The sequence below is a fragment of the Musa acuminata genome, chromosome BXJ2-4, assembly GCF_036884655.1.
Source record: "Musa acuminata AAA Group cultivar baxijiao chromosome BXJ2-4, Cavendish_Baxijiao_AAA, whole genome shotgun sequence".
NCBI classification, from domain to species: domain Eukaryota; kingdom Viridiplantae; phylum Streptophyta; class Magnoliopsida; order Zingiberales; family Musaceae; genus Musa; species Musa acuminata.
Genome location: NC_088341.1, coordinates 43193478 through 43210255, shown reverse-complemented (window position 1 = coordinate 43210255; position 16778 = coordinate 43193478). Strand labels below are relative to the sequence as shown.

Below are 16778 nucleotides of genomic sequence, written 5' to 3'. Positions count from 1 at the left end.
GGCCAAATCTGGATTTCTAGATAAAACTTTTGTATAAGATCTTAATTTTAAGGTCAAATCATATGTCTCTCTCGTAATTCTAAATTATTTTTATGAATTAACGTTAATGATATGCCCCTGTGCAACAAAGCGTCGATCCTATAAAATCTATTTATTAACGGTGATAATGACACCTTGTAATTATAGTTACGGAATTCAAGAACGAAAAAAGAGGTTTGAGGGTAATTGACCTTTAGAAGCTTGTGAAAGCCTTTTATTGCATGCACCTCGAATAGTAGCCGAAAATAAGAAGTTAATCAGAACTACATCTATTTAAAGGGATTAGATAGACCCAATTACGATTACGATTATAATTGAAGGGCATCCATCCTGATCTAAATTTGAATGGTTCATTGATAAACTGAGAGTGTAACATATATGTCAAATATAATAACACAGAGTCAAATTCTAAAGTTTAAATTTCTAATTTTAATTGTGCATCGCACTCTCAAATTTATACAAATTTTGATTACGGTAACAACTTGATATCTTGGAACATATGCTTTATTTTTACCAACATCTTCTATTTAGCCAAGATGGACAAAATCATTAATTTTCAACATATTTCATGAATATATAAATTATAATGTTCATTCTCTTGCCTCTAAAATCCTCAATTCTGTATTTGAAATCTCTCGTGGTTGGATATCTAATCAGACTAAACTTTTTGTGATTAACATATTATCTTTCAAGCAATTGACACTTTAGTCATAGTCATATGTACTACAGCAGTGTGCAAGCAAGATCAGAGGCTGCAAGCGTATGTAATTTATGAAGGCCTCAAAAGCTTCCTGATATCCTTCTGCAAAGTTATTTAAGATCAATCGTTAGATAATGGTATATTGTTGGCACCGCAGAGTATATGGAATACGGTTTGACAAAGGGTAAGAGGGATGTGGCGAGGGAGCTTTGGGTTTACCTCAGATACTCAAAAGGGATGTGGTTGGGGCATAGCGACCTACAACATGACCATCCTTGTCCATCATGAACTTAGTGAAGTTCCACTTGATGCCATCCCCCAAAATGCCACCTTTGCTCGACTTCAAGAACTTGTATATGGGTGCAGCATTTTGATCATTCACATCGACCTATAGAAGAAAATTAATTGCAACTAGAAAGTCAAGCGACCGAGTAGGTTTCTCTCAAACATAATGATATGATAAAAAAAAAAATCAATTTATATTGGGGTAAACACAGGTCAAGAATGGTTTAGCTGTGAGATTTGCCTACAGAAGATTATCGAAGGGATAAACCCAGAAATTGAGAAAATAAAAAAAGCAATAAGTTACCTTGTCAAATATCGGATATTCAGCTTTGAATCGAGTGCAAGCAAACTCAACAATCTCCTCATTGGTTCTTGCCCAGCAAATTGGTTGCTTGGAAAAGCCAGAATCTCAGAATCTGTGCCATTTAAACAATCATCGTAGAAGAAATACGAGAACAAAAAATTTCATGACTGCATAAATTTGGCTCTCCTTTCTAGATAAAATTACTTCATGATGGATAGTGAGAACAGGCAGATTTATGCCCCTCAATTCTATTTCATATGCTTCTCGTGGACAATTATGGGTGTCGAAAGCTGCAATTTTGAATTGCAGAATTTATCTGAATCATCTTAATAATAAGCAAAAGCCTGTTTTAGAAGATAAAGTTCACTTTAATTATCTTCACTCTATTTGAGTTTTATGATCCAAGATTTAGAAAATAGTCGATGAAAAAAGGATCAGGAAAGAGAATTTAACAAGTGTAAGAACATGCAGCTCAGCCAAAGAAACAAGATATCGGTTCCTTAATATTACAAATAACCTAGTAACAAAAAAGCTGTTGGTGTATTGTAGAGACTTGTGCTAATCCCAGGTTTACAAAGTCTCAAATGAAATCAGGAGCATTAAAGTTTCTAAAGAACAACAAATGCACATGATTTTATTAATAAACAAAGATCAATTTGATTTCCATTTGGCGTCCAACGCCACCCTTAAAATGTTCTCTTAATGCTAAGATGCTGTGTGATAATAGCAATCCCTTCAAGCAATGTGAATAATGGTGCAAATAAAGATTCTGCAACAATTACATAAACTAAAATATGATAGCCAAAGATAAACACATCCTTGCAAAAATTGTTACTTCACCATGAAACTGTCTTTTCACCACCAACCAAGGATTAACTTGTTCACTAAAAAATTTCAATTAAATCCTTCTTTCTTGCTCTCACTGCTGCTCCATTTTATCCCTTCTCATAAAAGAAAAGCTACAGCCACTGAGCCATAATTTGTGCACTATTAATTAGTTTGTCATGGTCTTTCAATTGACACCACAGTCCAAGTTGCATAATAATTGAGACAAATCCAGCTCTTAAAAAAATTGAAATACAAGATTCAAGACTCCTGAAGCCTCTAGTAATAAAGAAGTATGTGGAAAATATTGGCCAAATAGGTCTCAGCTTATCTTATAACTAGGGAATCAACATAAAAAAGCATATTCTTTTTCTGTTTGGTTCATGTATCAGCAGATGCCAAAAAAAAAAGTTCTAAGGCTAGCTATTGTAGAAGTCTCTGCCCAGTTATTGTGATGGAGAAAGTGCCAATTCAATAGGAATGGATTCAAAATGATGACACAACATGGATCGGGATTATAAATTCCTCCAATTTTCATCTATTGAATAGTATTAAGTACTCTTGGAAAGTTTGTTGTGAAATATTTCCTTAACAAGATCTGATTATAAGGTATTAATTGGTAAGAACAGGCATTTGTCCTGATTACAAAAACCAAAATAAACCAATTAAGGTCAGAATTGCACACCTTTGTCCTTGTAATTCTCATATAGCTGAGTCAGTTCCTTGTAGTTTGAGTTAGTCAGCCCACTAACACAGGTAAGAGATTTAGATAAGAACAAGGACAGAGACATTATCAATATATTTTAAATTTTAAGAAAGTGAACAATGTTGAGAAATTGCAACAATCTCAGACAATCAAAACCTTCTAACATATGTTACTCTGTAACTCGAAGAACAGAAACAAACTTAATAGAGCTGCAGTACCATTGAGATGCAACATTGACAATCAGCAAGACCTTCCCTTTGTAAATGCTAAGATCCACATCATTTCCCCTGGCATCCTGCATCGGAATCCATACAACACATGATCATCATCATCAATCATCACCACCCACACTCGCAGAGAAAAAGTTTTCTTCCCCCACACTCCTTCAAGAATTCGTTCCGAACAAGAAACCAATGACCATCAAAAACTACTTCAAGTTGCATATAATCAGAAAAGATTAAATATGTTCCAAATAATCGACCACCACGGTAAACTCAATCCATCCCTAAAACCAAGAACAATCACAAAGAAAGACCTAATCACAAGAAATCCACAACTACAGGGCAGTGGATCTTTAAAAATAAACCTCCGTGCCGACTCCGGATGACAAATTAAAACAAAACCAACGATAAAAACAACCAATCCCTTGTCAAAATCCCATCTTTCGAGCAGTCCTCCAAATCGAACAGCCGACTCAGACTAAGAAATCGATCTTTGAAAGGAGCCACCATCAGCACACTAAAAAGACAAGGAAACGGAGCACACGATGATGGTAGAAAACATAAATCCCTGGGCCACCAACCTTGACGGTGAAGTCATGGATGGATCCGGCGGGCTTGGAGGAAGACATATCAGGCGCGAATCCGGAGATCTAGAAAAGGCGAAGAAGCGACGAAGAAGAGAAAACGAGCAGCAGCGGCAGAAAAGGGACAGAATATTGGTAATTGAGTGCTGCGTATGATTGACGCTTTTCTCTTGGGGTTTTTATTTATTGGGTAATGCAAACAGCAAAAAGAGGGGCCCCATTTGAACTTGGCCTTTGATTGGCGCTGATCGTTCACAAAACAACACCAAAATGAAAGAAAAGACAAACTGTTGACACTCAAAACCATATTAATAGTCTTCTTATGCCATACCTTTTCAGCTATAGCAACAATAACAACAAAGGATATAACATATCACAAGAATTTTCAAGGTGGCCATAAATGGATCATTCTTGCGTGCACAGATCATCCTTGTCACATTGACATGCATGTGAAAGCCTCTTCGGCCCAATTCCATCAGCTGCAGCAGCAATGTCCCCCATTAATGGGAGACTCAACAACTGAAAAGATCTGAGCATGAGATCCAAGAAGATCATGCAGCTGCACATTTGGTGGACTTGAGCTTATGATGCAACCAATTTGTATTTGATTGATGAAGACAAGCATCTCAAACAAGAGGAGCATTACATGAGTAGATCATAAACAAGAGTAATGTATGATATAAAACACCTATGTATAAGTTCATTAAGAGTCAAATTAATCGAATAAGATGGCCAAATCTTTTGCAGTAGAACTTGTGAGAGCAATTGTGTCAGTTTTGGCACGTAATGGTTGGGAAGAACAAGACATGCAAATGCATATTTGATGAAAGTAGATATCATAAACTTGGGAAAATAGAGGATGAAAGCAGATACTATAAACTGAGAAAAAAAAGTTATCTTTTTAACTTCTGATTTGGACATCAAAAGAAAAGGAAAGAAAATAATACCATAAATTCTATCTATATCTTCATAAAAGTTTTAACCTCCTTTCATTTCTGCCAAACTGAACAACTAAAAAAGGGATGTCTATTTTGGAAAAACTAATTAAAAGGTGCAAGCTTTCTGGCAATCCCCAAAATTAAAACACTTTATATGGTACTGAGATCTTGACAGAAATGATCAAAATTGAGAGTGCATGACTTACTTGTATACAAGTCCAGAAGTATTAAATTTTATTCAAGCTGATGATATGATATTAATGAGATGAACTCTCATACAGCAAATATTGATGTTCGAATTTATCATTCTTGCTGGGAACAACAACGTCTTTTGATCCTAGACATGTTGAGTATGGTGAACACATACACTTGGTCAAACATGTTGTCTATAAATCGGAAGTAATAAAGGTTCCAATTCTTGTTAAGTATCAATGTACCCCAGACTGCCCAGAAACCAACAACAAATCCTGGTGCCATGCTCGTGTAGAACCAAATCATCTCGTTCTCATCTCTATCATTTGGATTACTTTGACCTTGTGCTGTTTTATTGTCTTTGCAACTTTGATTCAGAGGAAACCCACAAAGATCAGGATTGCCGATATAGCTAGATGCATTGAAGGTCTGAAGTTGATTGCCAAGAGGTATTTCTCCTGACAAGTTGTTGTATGACAGGTTCAAGTAAGCCAAATAAGTCAATGTAGCGAGGCTAGAAGGAATTGTGCCAGAAAAATTATTTCTTGACAAATCAAGGGACTCCAATTGTTGCAATTTACTGATATTTTCAGTGATTTCTCCTGTGAAATGGTTTCCAGATAAATTTAAGCTAAATAAGCCAGAAAGACTTGTGAGTTCTTCAGGTACTCCTCCAAATAGGTTATTGTCTGAGAGATCCAAAATATTCATAAGCGAAAGCGACGAATCATAGTCTAGAGTGTTTCCCTTGGTTGTTAGAAACATCTGCTCCTCATAACCACCTTCATATACATCTAAGATAAAACCTGGAAACTTTCGAATAACTTTCATGGCAGTAAAATTTCCAAAGTTCCTTGGAATAGTTCCCGACAGCTCATTATCCGAAAGGTCGAGAAATTGGAGAGCACTTAATCGTGAAAGATTCGGAGGAATATCACCGGTAAACATATTTGATCGCAGCTTGAGGAACTTCAGATGGGTTAAACTTTCACCTATCCAGGTTGGAATTTCACCTTTCAAATCATTGTATCCGGCATCAAGAAGGACTAATTCTGTACAATCTTTCAAGGACAAAGGCAACTCTTCGGATAGACTGTTATTGCTCAAGTGCAACGACTGAAGCGATACTATGGAACATATTGACTCAGGAATAACTCCAGATATGTTGTTGCTTGAAAAATCCATAACTCTAATTCTGGAAGAATTACTCCAGCAATTGGGGAGCTCTCCTGACAACATATTTTTTGAAAGATCAAGAGCCACCAAGGACAGCAGTTGGCATATAGATAACGGAATTGTGCCACTCAAATTGTTTTTTGAAAATGATAATTCTATGAGGTTCGACATATTCATGATGATGCCAAGTGAAATTATTCCTGAGAATGAGTTGTTTGACAAATCTAAAAATCCCAATCCAGCAGGAAAATATGGAAGAGGACCTTCGAAGTAGTTTGAACTTAAATCCAAATCCTCAAGGTCGTTTAAATGCAATAAATTGGGTACATGGCCACCAATCTGATTGTCGGAGATACTCACGTACTTCAATTCTGTGAGGTTTCCAAGATGCGCCTCAGACATTATACCCTCCAACTGATTTTGAGCAAGAGAGAGCTCTTGGAGTGATGCTAGTTGTCCAAGTGATACAGGAATAGAACCAGAAATCAGATTCGACCCCAAATAGAGTGCTTTAAGCTTCCTGAGTTGGAATAACCATTCAGGCAGCTGCCCACGAATATTCGTTTGGTATAAGTACAGGCTCTCTAAGCTCATCTTGATGCAACCAGAGAAAATTTCATCTAGTTCTAACAAATCTTGGCTGATATTGATGGCTGTCAATATTAAATTCTTTAACTTGCACAGATTTTTGAAGGAAGTGGGTATTCCTCCTTGAAGAGGATTGTTATCTAAATAAAGTTCCTCGAGGGAAGCCAAGTTACCAAAGGTCGGTGGAATATTACCCTGAAGGTTGTTGTAACTGAGATCAAGGTGCTCAAGGCCACTTATGTTGGATAACCAAGAGGGCATCGTAGAGTTAATGAAATTATAAGCCAAATCAATAACAGACAGTGATGTAAAGTTCACATGTGGAAGAGAGAGGGGAACACTTGGAATTTCACACGAATATAAATATATCTCCACAATAGAAGGAAGCATGTTCAGAGCTTCCAGCCAGTGAGTACCATTTTGAAACTTAACGTTTCCCAGGTTGAGATGCTTTAGAGAAGAAAGGTGAGAAATCCAGAGTGCATCACCAATGCTAAATTCAGTGCCGTGAACCAAGTCATTGGATAAGTCTAGATGCTGCAGATTGGAGAGATTTCCCAGCTGGTGAGGCAGGACTCCACCCAATCCAGCACCGGCGAGGTTAAGATACTGGAGTTGATGGAATGAACCCATGAATTCTGGAATATTAATGCCTCCAAAATTGTTCATGCTTAGGTCTAGGTACTTTAGGTTCTTCAGGCCAAGCAAAGAAGGCCGCAACTCACCTCCTAAGGTATCGTCAGAGAAAGGATGCGGACTGTGGAGGTCCAGCTTGACGACATGCCCAGTATGATTGCTGCAAGTCACACCCTCCCATTTGCAGCAGTCTTCACCCACCCAAGAGGACAGCCTGTTGGTAGGATCTTTCAGGCCTCGTTTGAACTCAAGTAGAGCACTTCTTTCGGCAGGGATGCAGCCTGAGGTTAGAGCTCCGTCGCAGACGTTGGGTTTTATCAGTTGAATGCATAGGAAGGCCAATAAGAAGAAGAGAACGTAGACATTGTCTGTAGCCATGGATTGGGGTTATGGTTGCTGGTGCATCACAATGCAGGTATCTACTTGTATATATATAATAAGGAGTGACAAGATCTCTCTCCTCCAGTCATCTGTTAGTCCATTCTTCTGTGGATGAGCATTAAGTCAAGGTCAAGCCAGTAAGTTAACAATCCATTTTCTAGGTTGACAATGATAGAAGGTGTCCATGATGTTCTACTGAGCAAATCCATTCTCATATACTTGTAATGTCTAAAATGAGTCCTAGAAACTAGAAAAACAACCATAATGGCAGCTTAATTCGTTAAGCTATTTAATTAGATTTTCATATTTCTGGCTCCGGTAGTGCATAGAAACTGGCAAGAAATTTCACAGAACAGGTCGATTTGCCTTTTTGCATACACCTGAAAACAATTATTGCCACAACCATGATTCCATCAATCGGGAGGAAAATTGTATACATGATCAAAGTGGATCATCTCACACCAACACAATTATCTTAGATTACAGATAATAAAAATACGCAGCTTATCTTAAGATTAATCATGAGAAATCTGCGGTCGACAGCTTGCAATACACAAAATATTATTACCATGCCCTGTTTGGATCATCCTCCGTTAGTCTGAAACTACTCAACTGACGGATTCAAAGAGTAGACCAAGAAACCTTCAACAATTAGGCTGTCTGCCAATATCATGCACTTGTTCTTCATTTCATATTGTTGTCTATCCTCAAGTCAGTCATCTATGACTTCTGATTTTGACGAGTCTTTCATCTAAAGACTCCAGCATCTTCTTGAATGTGAAGGTTTTGAGAATTTCCTGAGAACTGCTAAATAGGAGAAATTTGTACCTATCAGACAACCATTATTAACACGAATAAAAGAAAGACAAGATTTGTGGTCACCAAAAAGACAGCGATCAGCAGTCGCTGGGAAACTCTCCTGGAAATTGACATGATAATGCAACTGAGCAGAACAAGAGGAAGGAAGACCTTCAATTCCAGCTATCAGAGCCAAGTTGCTTCCTTATACTTTTCAATAGAAAGACTAAGATTGACAATTGCAAACAAAAGCAAGTTGCTCATCTACTATTGCAACAGCAAGGTTGCATCATCTTTGAATCTTAGGTTGTGATCAGAATCTGTTGCTACCATTCCTCTCTTGTCGTGTCAATTTTTTTTTCTTTTATCTTCGAGAACTTGCTAACTTTACTCATGAAAAACAAAGAAAACAATGATCATCTCATGTTAAAAAGGTAAATCTTGCATAAAGAGATTAACCATGGATCACTCTATCATTCTATCATTGTGTGAGACTAGATTAATCATGTATCTCCCTGTCATTGTGTCGATACTCTTAACAAACTAATGAGCTATTAAAACTTAAACCATTGATTAAAGTGTTTAAGTTAAAATTAATAATAGTAAGTCCATCATATCTTTATAAATCAATCTTAATTATGTTTACTCTATAAATCAGGATATTATAAACTTTTTCACTTGATATCTTCGTCAAAGCCCAGTATAACCCAGAAACATCCGATAAAATTAGAACGATACAGAAAAGATTAACATGAGCCGATGACATTTATAAATTAAGAAATAGTATTAAATACGACCTAGTATTTATGAATTATTAACAATTAAACCATATTAATAATCTTCTTATGTCATACCTTCTCATCTATAACAATAATAATAACAAACCATAGAACAACACACGTGTTTAGGAAAGAAAATTGTGAAACTAATTAGTTGACCACTTATGTTAAAACCAATTATCTTTTTAGTTTTATTTTTAAATCTTTTGATTTTCTATAAGGCGAATGAGTATATTTCCTATCGATTTCACTAATAAGTTATTTTTCTATAAATAATAAATCTATACCTTCTACTCAAATCCACAAAGGGCTACTCAAATCTTGCTCCTTGAAATTATTTTTAAATTTATTGTGTACTGGACTTTCTAATTTATACAAATTTTATTGATAATACCAACTCTATGGTCAAAATAATTAGTTTTCAATATATTTCAAAAAATATAAATAATAATATTCATTCACTTATCTTTAGATGTCTCCTTTTTGGCACTGAAAATTTCTTGCGATGAGATTTCTAGTTGTAGAATTCAAGAACAAGCATGAAGCTTGTGAATGCCTTTTGTTTTGTGCTCATCGAATCATAATCGAAAATAAAATGTTAATCGGAGCTAGGTCTATTTAATGTAAGGAACAGATAGATCTAATTACAATTACAATTATAATTGAAGGGCATCGATCCTGATCTAAATATGAATGGTCCATTGATAAATTGGGAATAACATATATGTGAAATATAACAGTAAGGATTGTAATTCTAAAGTTTAAATTTCCAGTTTTGATTGTGTATTGGACTCTCTAATTTATACAAATCTTGCTGATGATATCAACTTGATATCTTAGTACTTAAGTTTTCCTTTTACCAACATTTTTTTCTTTAGCCAAGATGATCAAAAAAATGAATTTTTAATATATTTCAAGAAATCTCTCGTGGTGGGATTTCTAGTCAAACTAACCTTTCTATAAATAACACATTATCTTTGAGCAATAGATATTTTTATTTATAAAAATAATAACAATTATTTAAAATCAATTCTCGAGTTTTGTGCAAGATATGTCTATAATTAAATCAAAATACATAATTTTTTATTTATTGGATACTAGAAAAATTATAAATCTCGATTCACTCCTTATCTTAATCACTCTTATTTATGGAGGGTGATAATTAGATCCATAAGAAAATGTTGATGTAACACCTCTTCTTTGTTTTGCGTCTACAAAACAGTTTGAACCAAGAATTACATTCCTTTGAACTTTGCTTACGTTTGAGTGCTAATGGCAACAGGTAATCGAATGAAGCTCGTCTACATCCCGAGTCATGACACAGAATCCATGGCAAACTTCATTGTGAGCGGCTCGGAGAGGGGCCACACTCTGTTGATCATAAATGGATTATTCCTGCATGCACAGATCATCCTTGTCACATTGACGTGGATGTGAAAGCCTCTTCGGCCCAATTCCATCACCTGCAGCATGTCCCCCATCAATGGGAGACTCATCAACTGAAAAGATCTGAGCTTGAGATCCAAGAAGATCATGCAGCTGCACATTTGGTGGACTTGAGCTTATGATGCAACCAATATGTATTTGAATGATGAAGACAAGAGGATCATTTACGTGAGTAGATCATATTAAACAGCTCCATCTGTTGCAACTGCAGATGCATCCCATAGCTTCTTCGGTTGGATAGTTGTAGCAATGTACAGTTTGTAGGATACAAATTTACAGTAAGACTCAACACGCAACAAGAGATCCCCTTAAAGTTCTACATGGGCGCAAGAAGCATGAAGCACGAGTAACATCTCAAATACAACGAGTCTCTTGTGTATGAACCTTATTTGCTCTTTGAGAGCACCACAACTTTGAAGGTTAGAGAGCACATACTAAACCATCGCAAGCAACTCCAGTGTACATGCAATTCAGATCCAAGCTACTCCTGCTCTAACTCAGGCTGTCCTATTTTGGGCAGAATTCGAGTATCTTGACCGTGATGCCAAGTTATTCTATATCAAAATTCAGACGGCACTAACATATGGAAGCTCTTTGATGTGAGATAAATTTAATCTTTGAAGAGATTTAAAAGAAGACATACCTTTGCATGAGAGGCTATCACCAATGTGGCCTGTAGGAAGGGTTAATGATAATTTAAACCTTGATCTCTAGAAAAAATTAGTAATGTAAAATGAAATCTGATTCTAGATATACTGACACTGGATTTACATAAACAAGAGTAGCGTATGGTAAAAACACCTGCGCATAAGTTCAACAAGTGTTAAATTAATGGAATAAGGTGGCCAAATCATTTGCAGCCGAAATTGTGATTGCAATTGTGTCAGTTTTGACGTGTAATGCTTGGGAAGAAGAAGACATGCAAATGCATTTGATGAAAGTAGATACCATAAACTTGGGAAAATAGAGGATGAAAGTAGATACTATAAACTGAGAAAAAAAAAGAGAGGATCTTTTTAACTTCTGATTTGGACATCAAAAGAAAAGGAAAGAAAATAAAACCATAAATTCTATCTATATCTTCGTAAAAGTTTTAACTTCCTTTCATTTCTGCCAAACTGAACAACTAGAAAAGAGGTGTCTATTTTGGAAAAACTAATTAAATGGTGCAAGCTTTCTGGCAATCCCCAAAATTAGAACACTTCATATGGTACTGAGATCTTGACAGAAATGATCAAAATTGAGAGTGCATGACTTACTTGTATACAAGTCCAGAAGTATTCAGAAGAAGAAAAAATATTCAAGCTGATGATATAATATTAATGAGATGAACTCTCATACAGCAGATATTGATGTTCAAATTTATCATCCTTACTGGGAACAACCATGTTTTCTGATCCTAGACATGTTGAGTACGGTGAACACATACACTTGGTCAAACATGTTGTCTATAAATCGGAAGTAATAAAGGTTCCAATTCTTGTTAAGTATCAATGTACCCCAGATCGTCCAGAAACCAACAACAAATCCTGGTGCCATGCTCGTGTAGAACCATATCATCTCATTCTCATCTCTATCATGTGGATTACTTTGACCTTGTGCTGTTTCATTGTCTTTGCAACATTGATTCAGAGGAAACCCACAAAGACCAGGATTGCCAATATAGCTAGATGCATTGAAGGTCTGAAGTTGATTGCTAAGAGGTATTTCTCCTGACAAGTTGTTGTATGACAGGTTCAAGTAAGCCAAATAAGTCAGTGCAGCGAGGCTAGAAGGAATTGTGCCAGAAAAATTGTTTCTTGACAAGTCAAGGGACTCCAACTGTTGTAATTTACTGATATTTTCAATGATTTCTCCTGTGAAATGGTTTCCAGATAAATTTAAACTGAATAAGTCAAAAAGACTTGTTAGTTCTTCAGGTATTACTCCAAATAGATTATTGTTTGAGAGATCCAAGATTTTCATAAGTGAAAGCAACTCATCGTAGACTCGAGTGATTCCTTTAGTTGTTATAAACATCTTCTCCTGCTCCATATAACCTGTTATCATTCGAGTGTTTCCTTTAGTTGTTATAAGCATCTGCTCCTTATAATCTGTTATCCAATTTGAAAATTTTCCAATAATTTTCATGGCAGTAAAATTTCCAAAGCTCCTTGGAATAGTTCCCGACAACTTATTATCTGCGAGGTCGAGAAATTGGAGAGCACTTAACTTTGAAAGATTTGGAGTAATATCTCTGTCCAACATATTTGATCGTAGATTGAGGAACCTCAGACTAGTTAAACTTTCACCAATCCAAGTTGGAATTTCACCTTTCAAATCATTATGTCCAGCATCAAGAAGGACTAATTTCGTACAACCTTTCGATGACAAAGGCAACTCTCCAGATAAACTATTACTGCCCAAGTGCAATGACAGAAGCGATTCTATGGAACATATTGTCTCCGGAATAACTCCAGATATGTTGTTGCTTGAAAAATCCATATCTTTGATACTGGAAGAATTATTCCATCAATTGGGGATCTCTCCTGACAACATATTTTTTGAAAGATCAAGAACCCATAAGGCCTGCAGTTGGCATACAGAGAAGGGAATTTCACCACTTAAATTATTTTTTGAAAGCGATAAATATATGAGGTCAGGCATATTCATGATGATGTCAAGTGAAATTGTTCCCGAGAATGAATTATTTGAAAAATCTAAAAAATACATTCTAGAAGGAAAATATGGAAGAGGACCCTCGAAGTAGTTTGAACTTAAATCCAACTGGTAGAGGTTGTTTAAATGAAATAAATTGGGTACGTGGCCACTGATCTGATTGCCGGAGACACTCACGTACGCTGCTGTGGAAATTAAGCTCCAAAACCAGTCTGGCATAGCATCAATAATACTAGCATTAGGCATAACAATTTCTGAAATATTTATTTGCGACTGGAGCCATGCAGGGAACTCAGGACCCAGTTTGCAGGAGTCCATCCGAAGGGATTCTAGCCGGAAGGGAGGAAGCCAATTGCTTTTGACCTTTAGAGTCAAGGAGTTGGACGACAAAGACAAATATTTCAATTCTGTGAGGTTTCCAAAATGCGCCTCAGACATTACACCCTTCAAATTGTTGTACCCAAGGTCCAAAACGACTAGCTGAGATAGCCACCAGACACTTTCTGGTATTGTTTCGTTCAACTGATTTTGAGGAAGAGAGAGCTCTTGGAGTGATGCTAGTTGTCCAATTGATACAGGAATAGGACCAGAAATCAGATTCAACCCCAAATTGAGTACTTTAAGCTTCCTGAGTTGGAATAACCATTCAGGCAGCTGCCCACGAATATTCGTTTCGGATAAGTCCAGGCTCTCTAAGCTCATCTTGATGCAACCAGAGAAAATTTCATCGAGTTCTAACAAATCTTTGCTGATATTGATGCCGGACAGTATTAAATTCTGCAGCCTGCACAGATTTTTGAAGGAAGTGGGTATTCCTCCTTGAAGATGATTGTTATCTAAATGAAGGCTCTTGAGGGAAGCCAAGTTACCAAAGGCTGGTGGAATATTACCCTGAAGGCTGTTCCAACTGATATCAAGGTACTCAAGGCCACTTATGTTGGATAACCAAGAGGGTATCGTAGAGTCAATGAGATTATCCGACAAATCAAGAACAGACAGTGATGTAAAGTTCACATGTGGAAGAGAGAGGGGAACACTTTGAATTGCACAGTCAGATAAGTATATCTCCACAATAGAAGGAAGCATGTTCAGAGCTTCCAGCCAGTGAGTACCATTTTGAAACTTAACATTCTTCAGGTTGAGATGCTTTAGAGAAGAAAGGTGAGAAATCCAGAGTGCATCACCAATTCTAAATTCATGGACCGGAGCCACAAAAATGTCATTGTTTAAGTCTAGATACTGCAGATTGGAGAGATTTCCCAGCTGGTGAGGTAGGAGTCCACCCAATCCAGCACTGGAGAGGATAAGATATTGGAGATTATGGAATGACCCCATGAATTCTGGAATACTAATGCCTCCAAAATTGTTCATGCTTAGGTCCAGGTACTTTAGGTGCTTCAGACCAAGTAAAGAAGGCCTCAACTCACCTCCTAAGGTCCAGTTGTTGTATGCCTCGCCACCAACATAAGATAAAGGATGCGGATTGTGGAGGTCCAGCTTGACGACATGCCCAGTATGATTGCTGCAAGTCACACCCTCCCATTTGCAGCAGTCTTCACCCACCCAAGAGGACAGCCTGTTGGTAGGATCTTTCAGGCCTCGTTTGAACTCAAGTAGAGCACTTCTTTCGGCAGGGATGCAGCCTGAGGTTAGAGCTCCGTCGCAGACGTTGGGTTTTATCAGTTGAATGCATAGGAAGGCCAATAAGAAGAAGAGAACGTAGACATTGTCTGTAGCCATGGATTGGGGTTATGGTTGCTGGTGCATCACAATGCAGGTATCTACTTGTATATATATAATAAGGAGTGACAAGATCTCTCTCCTCCAGTCATCTGTTAGTCCATTCTTCTGTGGATGAGCATTAAGTCAAGGTCAAGCCAGTAAGTTAACAATCCATTTTCTAGGTTGACAATGATAGAAGGTGTCCATGATGTTCTACTGAGCAAATCCATTCTCATATACTTGTAATGTCTAAAATGAGTCCTAGAAACTAGAAAAACAACAATAATGGCAGCTTAATTCGTTAAGCTATTTAATTAGATTTTCATATTTCTGGCTCCGGTAGTGCATAGAAACTGGCAAGAAATTTCACAGAAAAGGTCGAGGAAGCACTACCACAATGGCAGATGGTCCATATATATGATGTGATCATTCTACTACCAGTCCAACACTCAATCTACTTGCAGAAGAATGATGACCAGAACGAATGGTAATGTCACATTTCTATTTAGTGAAAGAGAGATGTGGTTGTCCAAATTGGCAAATCATAGTTTGTCTTATATGAGACTCAGAGCTTGCTGAGGATAATAGTTGCTTCATAGTGATTCAAAATTAGCTGCAGGTCATTGTAATAAGAGATTTTGGAACTCAAACAATGCCTTCTAAGAATATGATGTTGGCAGGCCATTGCTTCATTAAGCTCACAACTGTCACACTATCAAAGTTACACAGACATTTCTATAAATTATCCAAATTTTCTTTGCATGCACCTCTAATTCTTATACCCAAAACACACTGCCATACTTATCACCTACATAACATTTGTGACTTAATTATCCCGTGCAATTCATTTCTAAATTGCGATATCTATCAATAACTTCTATTCTATTCTAATCGCTCAGAATATAATAATATATCTATGCTTCCCCATGTTCAACTATCTTGGCTTCTCCTAAGGATTAATGTTTTAAGCACAAAACAAGTACCCTCCTCCTCTCAGAAACTTTATTACAAAAAAACATAAGAAGATGATATTAAATTATATGATCCTATCTAATTAGGTAAAATATATTATAGATTTAATTAAATTTTGATTAGATAAAAGTATATTATAAATTAGATTATGGTCCAATAGAAAGAGAGTTTAATTATAGTAGAATTCCTTAGGAGATTATTTTGATAGTAAAGACTTTCCAAATTACTTATCATAGGTCCTCAGCTCTTACATATAAATAGATAGAACCTCCTCGTGACTCAATATGTAAATACAATACTAATATATTATGCTATGCAACATGATATTATTGTAAAATTATAAATTTTCTCTCATTTTTCCTTAATCATATAACATTATTGAAAGTTTATAAATTTTCTCTCATCTCCTTTTTAGTTTCTAATTCAATTTTATCACTTAAAGTGATCCTGTAAAAAAAATAAGAAAAGAGAAAATGACAAATCTAATTCGCTTTTAGATTAGATAAAAACTTTATGAATGATATTAAAATGTGCACATCGTAATTTGATTTATTGTTATTTAATTTCAACATCTAATATTAATTTTTTTTTGTATAATCATATAATTACTGTTTTTATACCTATAAATGATACACTTGTATTATCTTAAGATATTATTATTGTCGCACCTTAGATTTGTACTCTAGAAGGTGACACCCGTCGCTTGGGCTCGGCCATGTTAAGCACCTCCACAAAATTAGAATGGAGGAAGAGCGAGGTTCGACTAATACTCTTTTTTTCTTAATCCTCAAAAATCATTTTATAAAGGAAAAGCCAAATAATCCATGA

The 16778-nt window shown here is 36.2% G+C and overlaps 3 protein-coding genes and 1 pseudogene across 3 annotated transcripts; all 4 read right to left on the bottom strand.

Annotated features, from left to right (window-relative positions):
* Window positions 1–588: 588 nt before the first annotated feature.
* On the bottom strand, window positions 589–3885 carry LOC135611056 (probable phospholipid hydroperoxide glutathione peroxidase; annotated as a pseudogene).
* Window positions 3886–4827: 942 nt separating this feature from the next.
* Window positions 4828–7575, bottom strand: LOC135609240 (receptor-like protein EIX2). The gene has a single exon (XM_065102345.1). It carries the CDS (start codon window positions 7570–7572, stop codon window positions 4906–4908), a length of 2667 nt encoding a protein of 888 aa, XP_064958417.1. The 5' UTR covers window positions 7573–7575; the 3' UTR covers window positions 4828–4905.
* A 4394-nt stretch (window positions 7576–11969) lies between these two features.
* On the bottom strand, window positions 11970–13082 carry LOC135608813 (receptor-like protein EIX2). The gene has a single exon (XM_065101858.1). The coding sequence runs from the start codon at window positions 13080–13082 to the stop codon at window positions 11970–11972; it is 1113 nt and encodes a 370-aa protein (XP_064957930.1).
* Window positions 13083–13109: 27 nt separating this feature from the next.
* LOC135608812 (receptor-like protein EIX1) lies at window positions 13110–14996 on the bottom strand. The gene has a single exon (XM_065101857.1). The coding sequence runs from the start codon at window positions 14994–14996 to the stop codon at window positions 13110–13112; it is 1887 nt and encodes a 628-aa protein (XP_064957929.1).
* Window positions 14997–16778: the final 1782 nt, after the last annotated feature.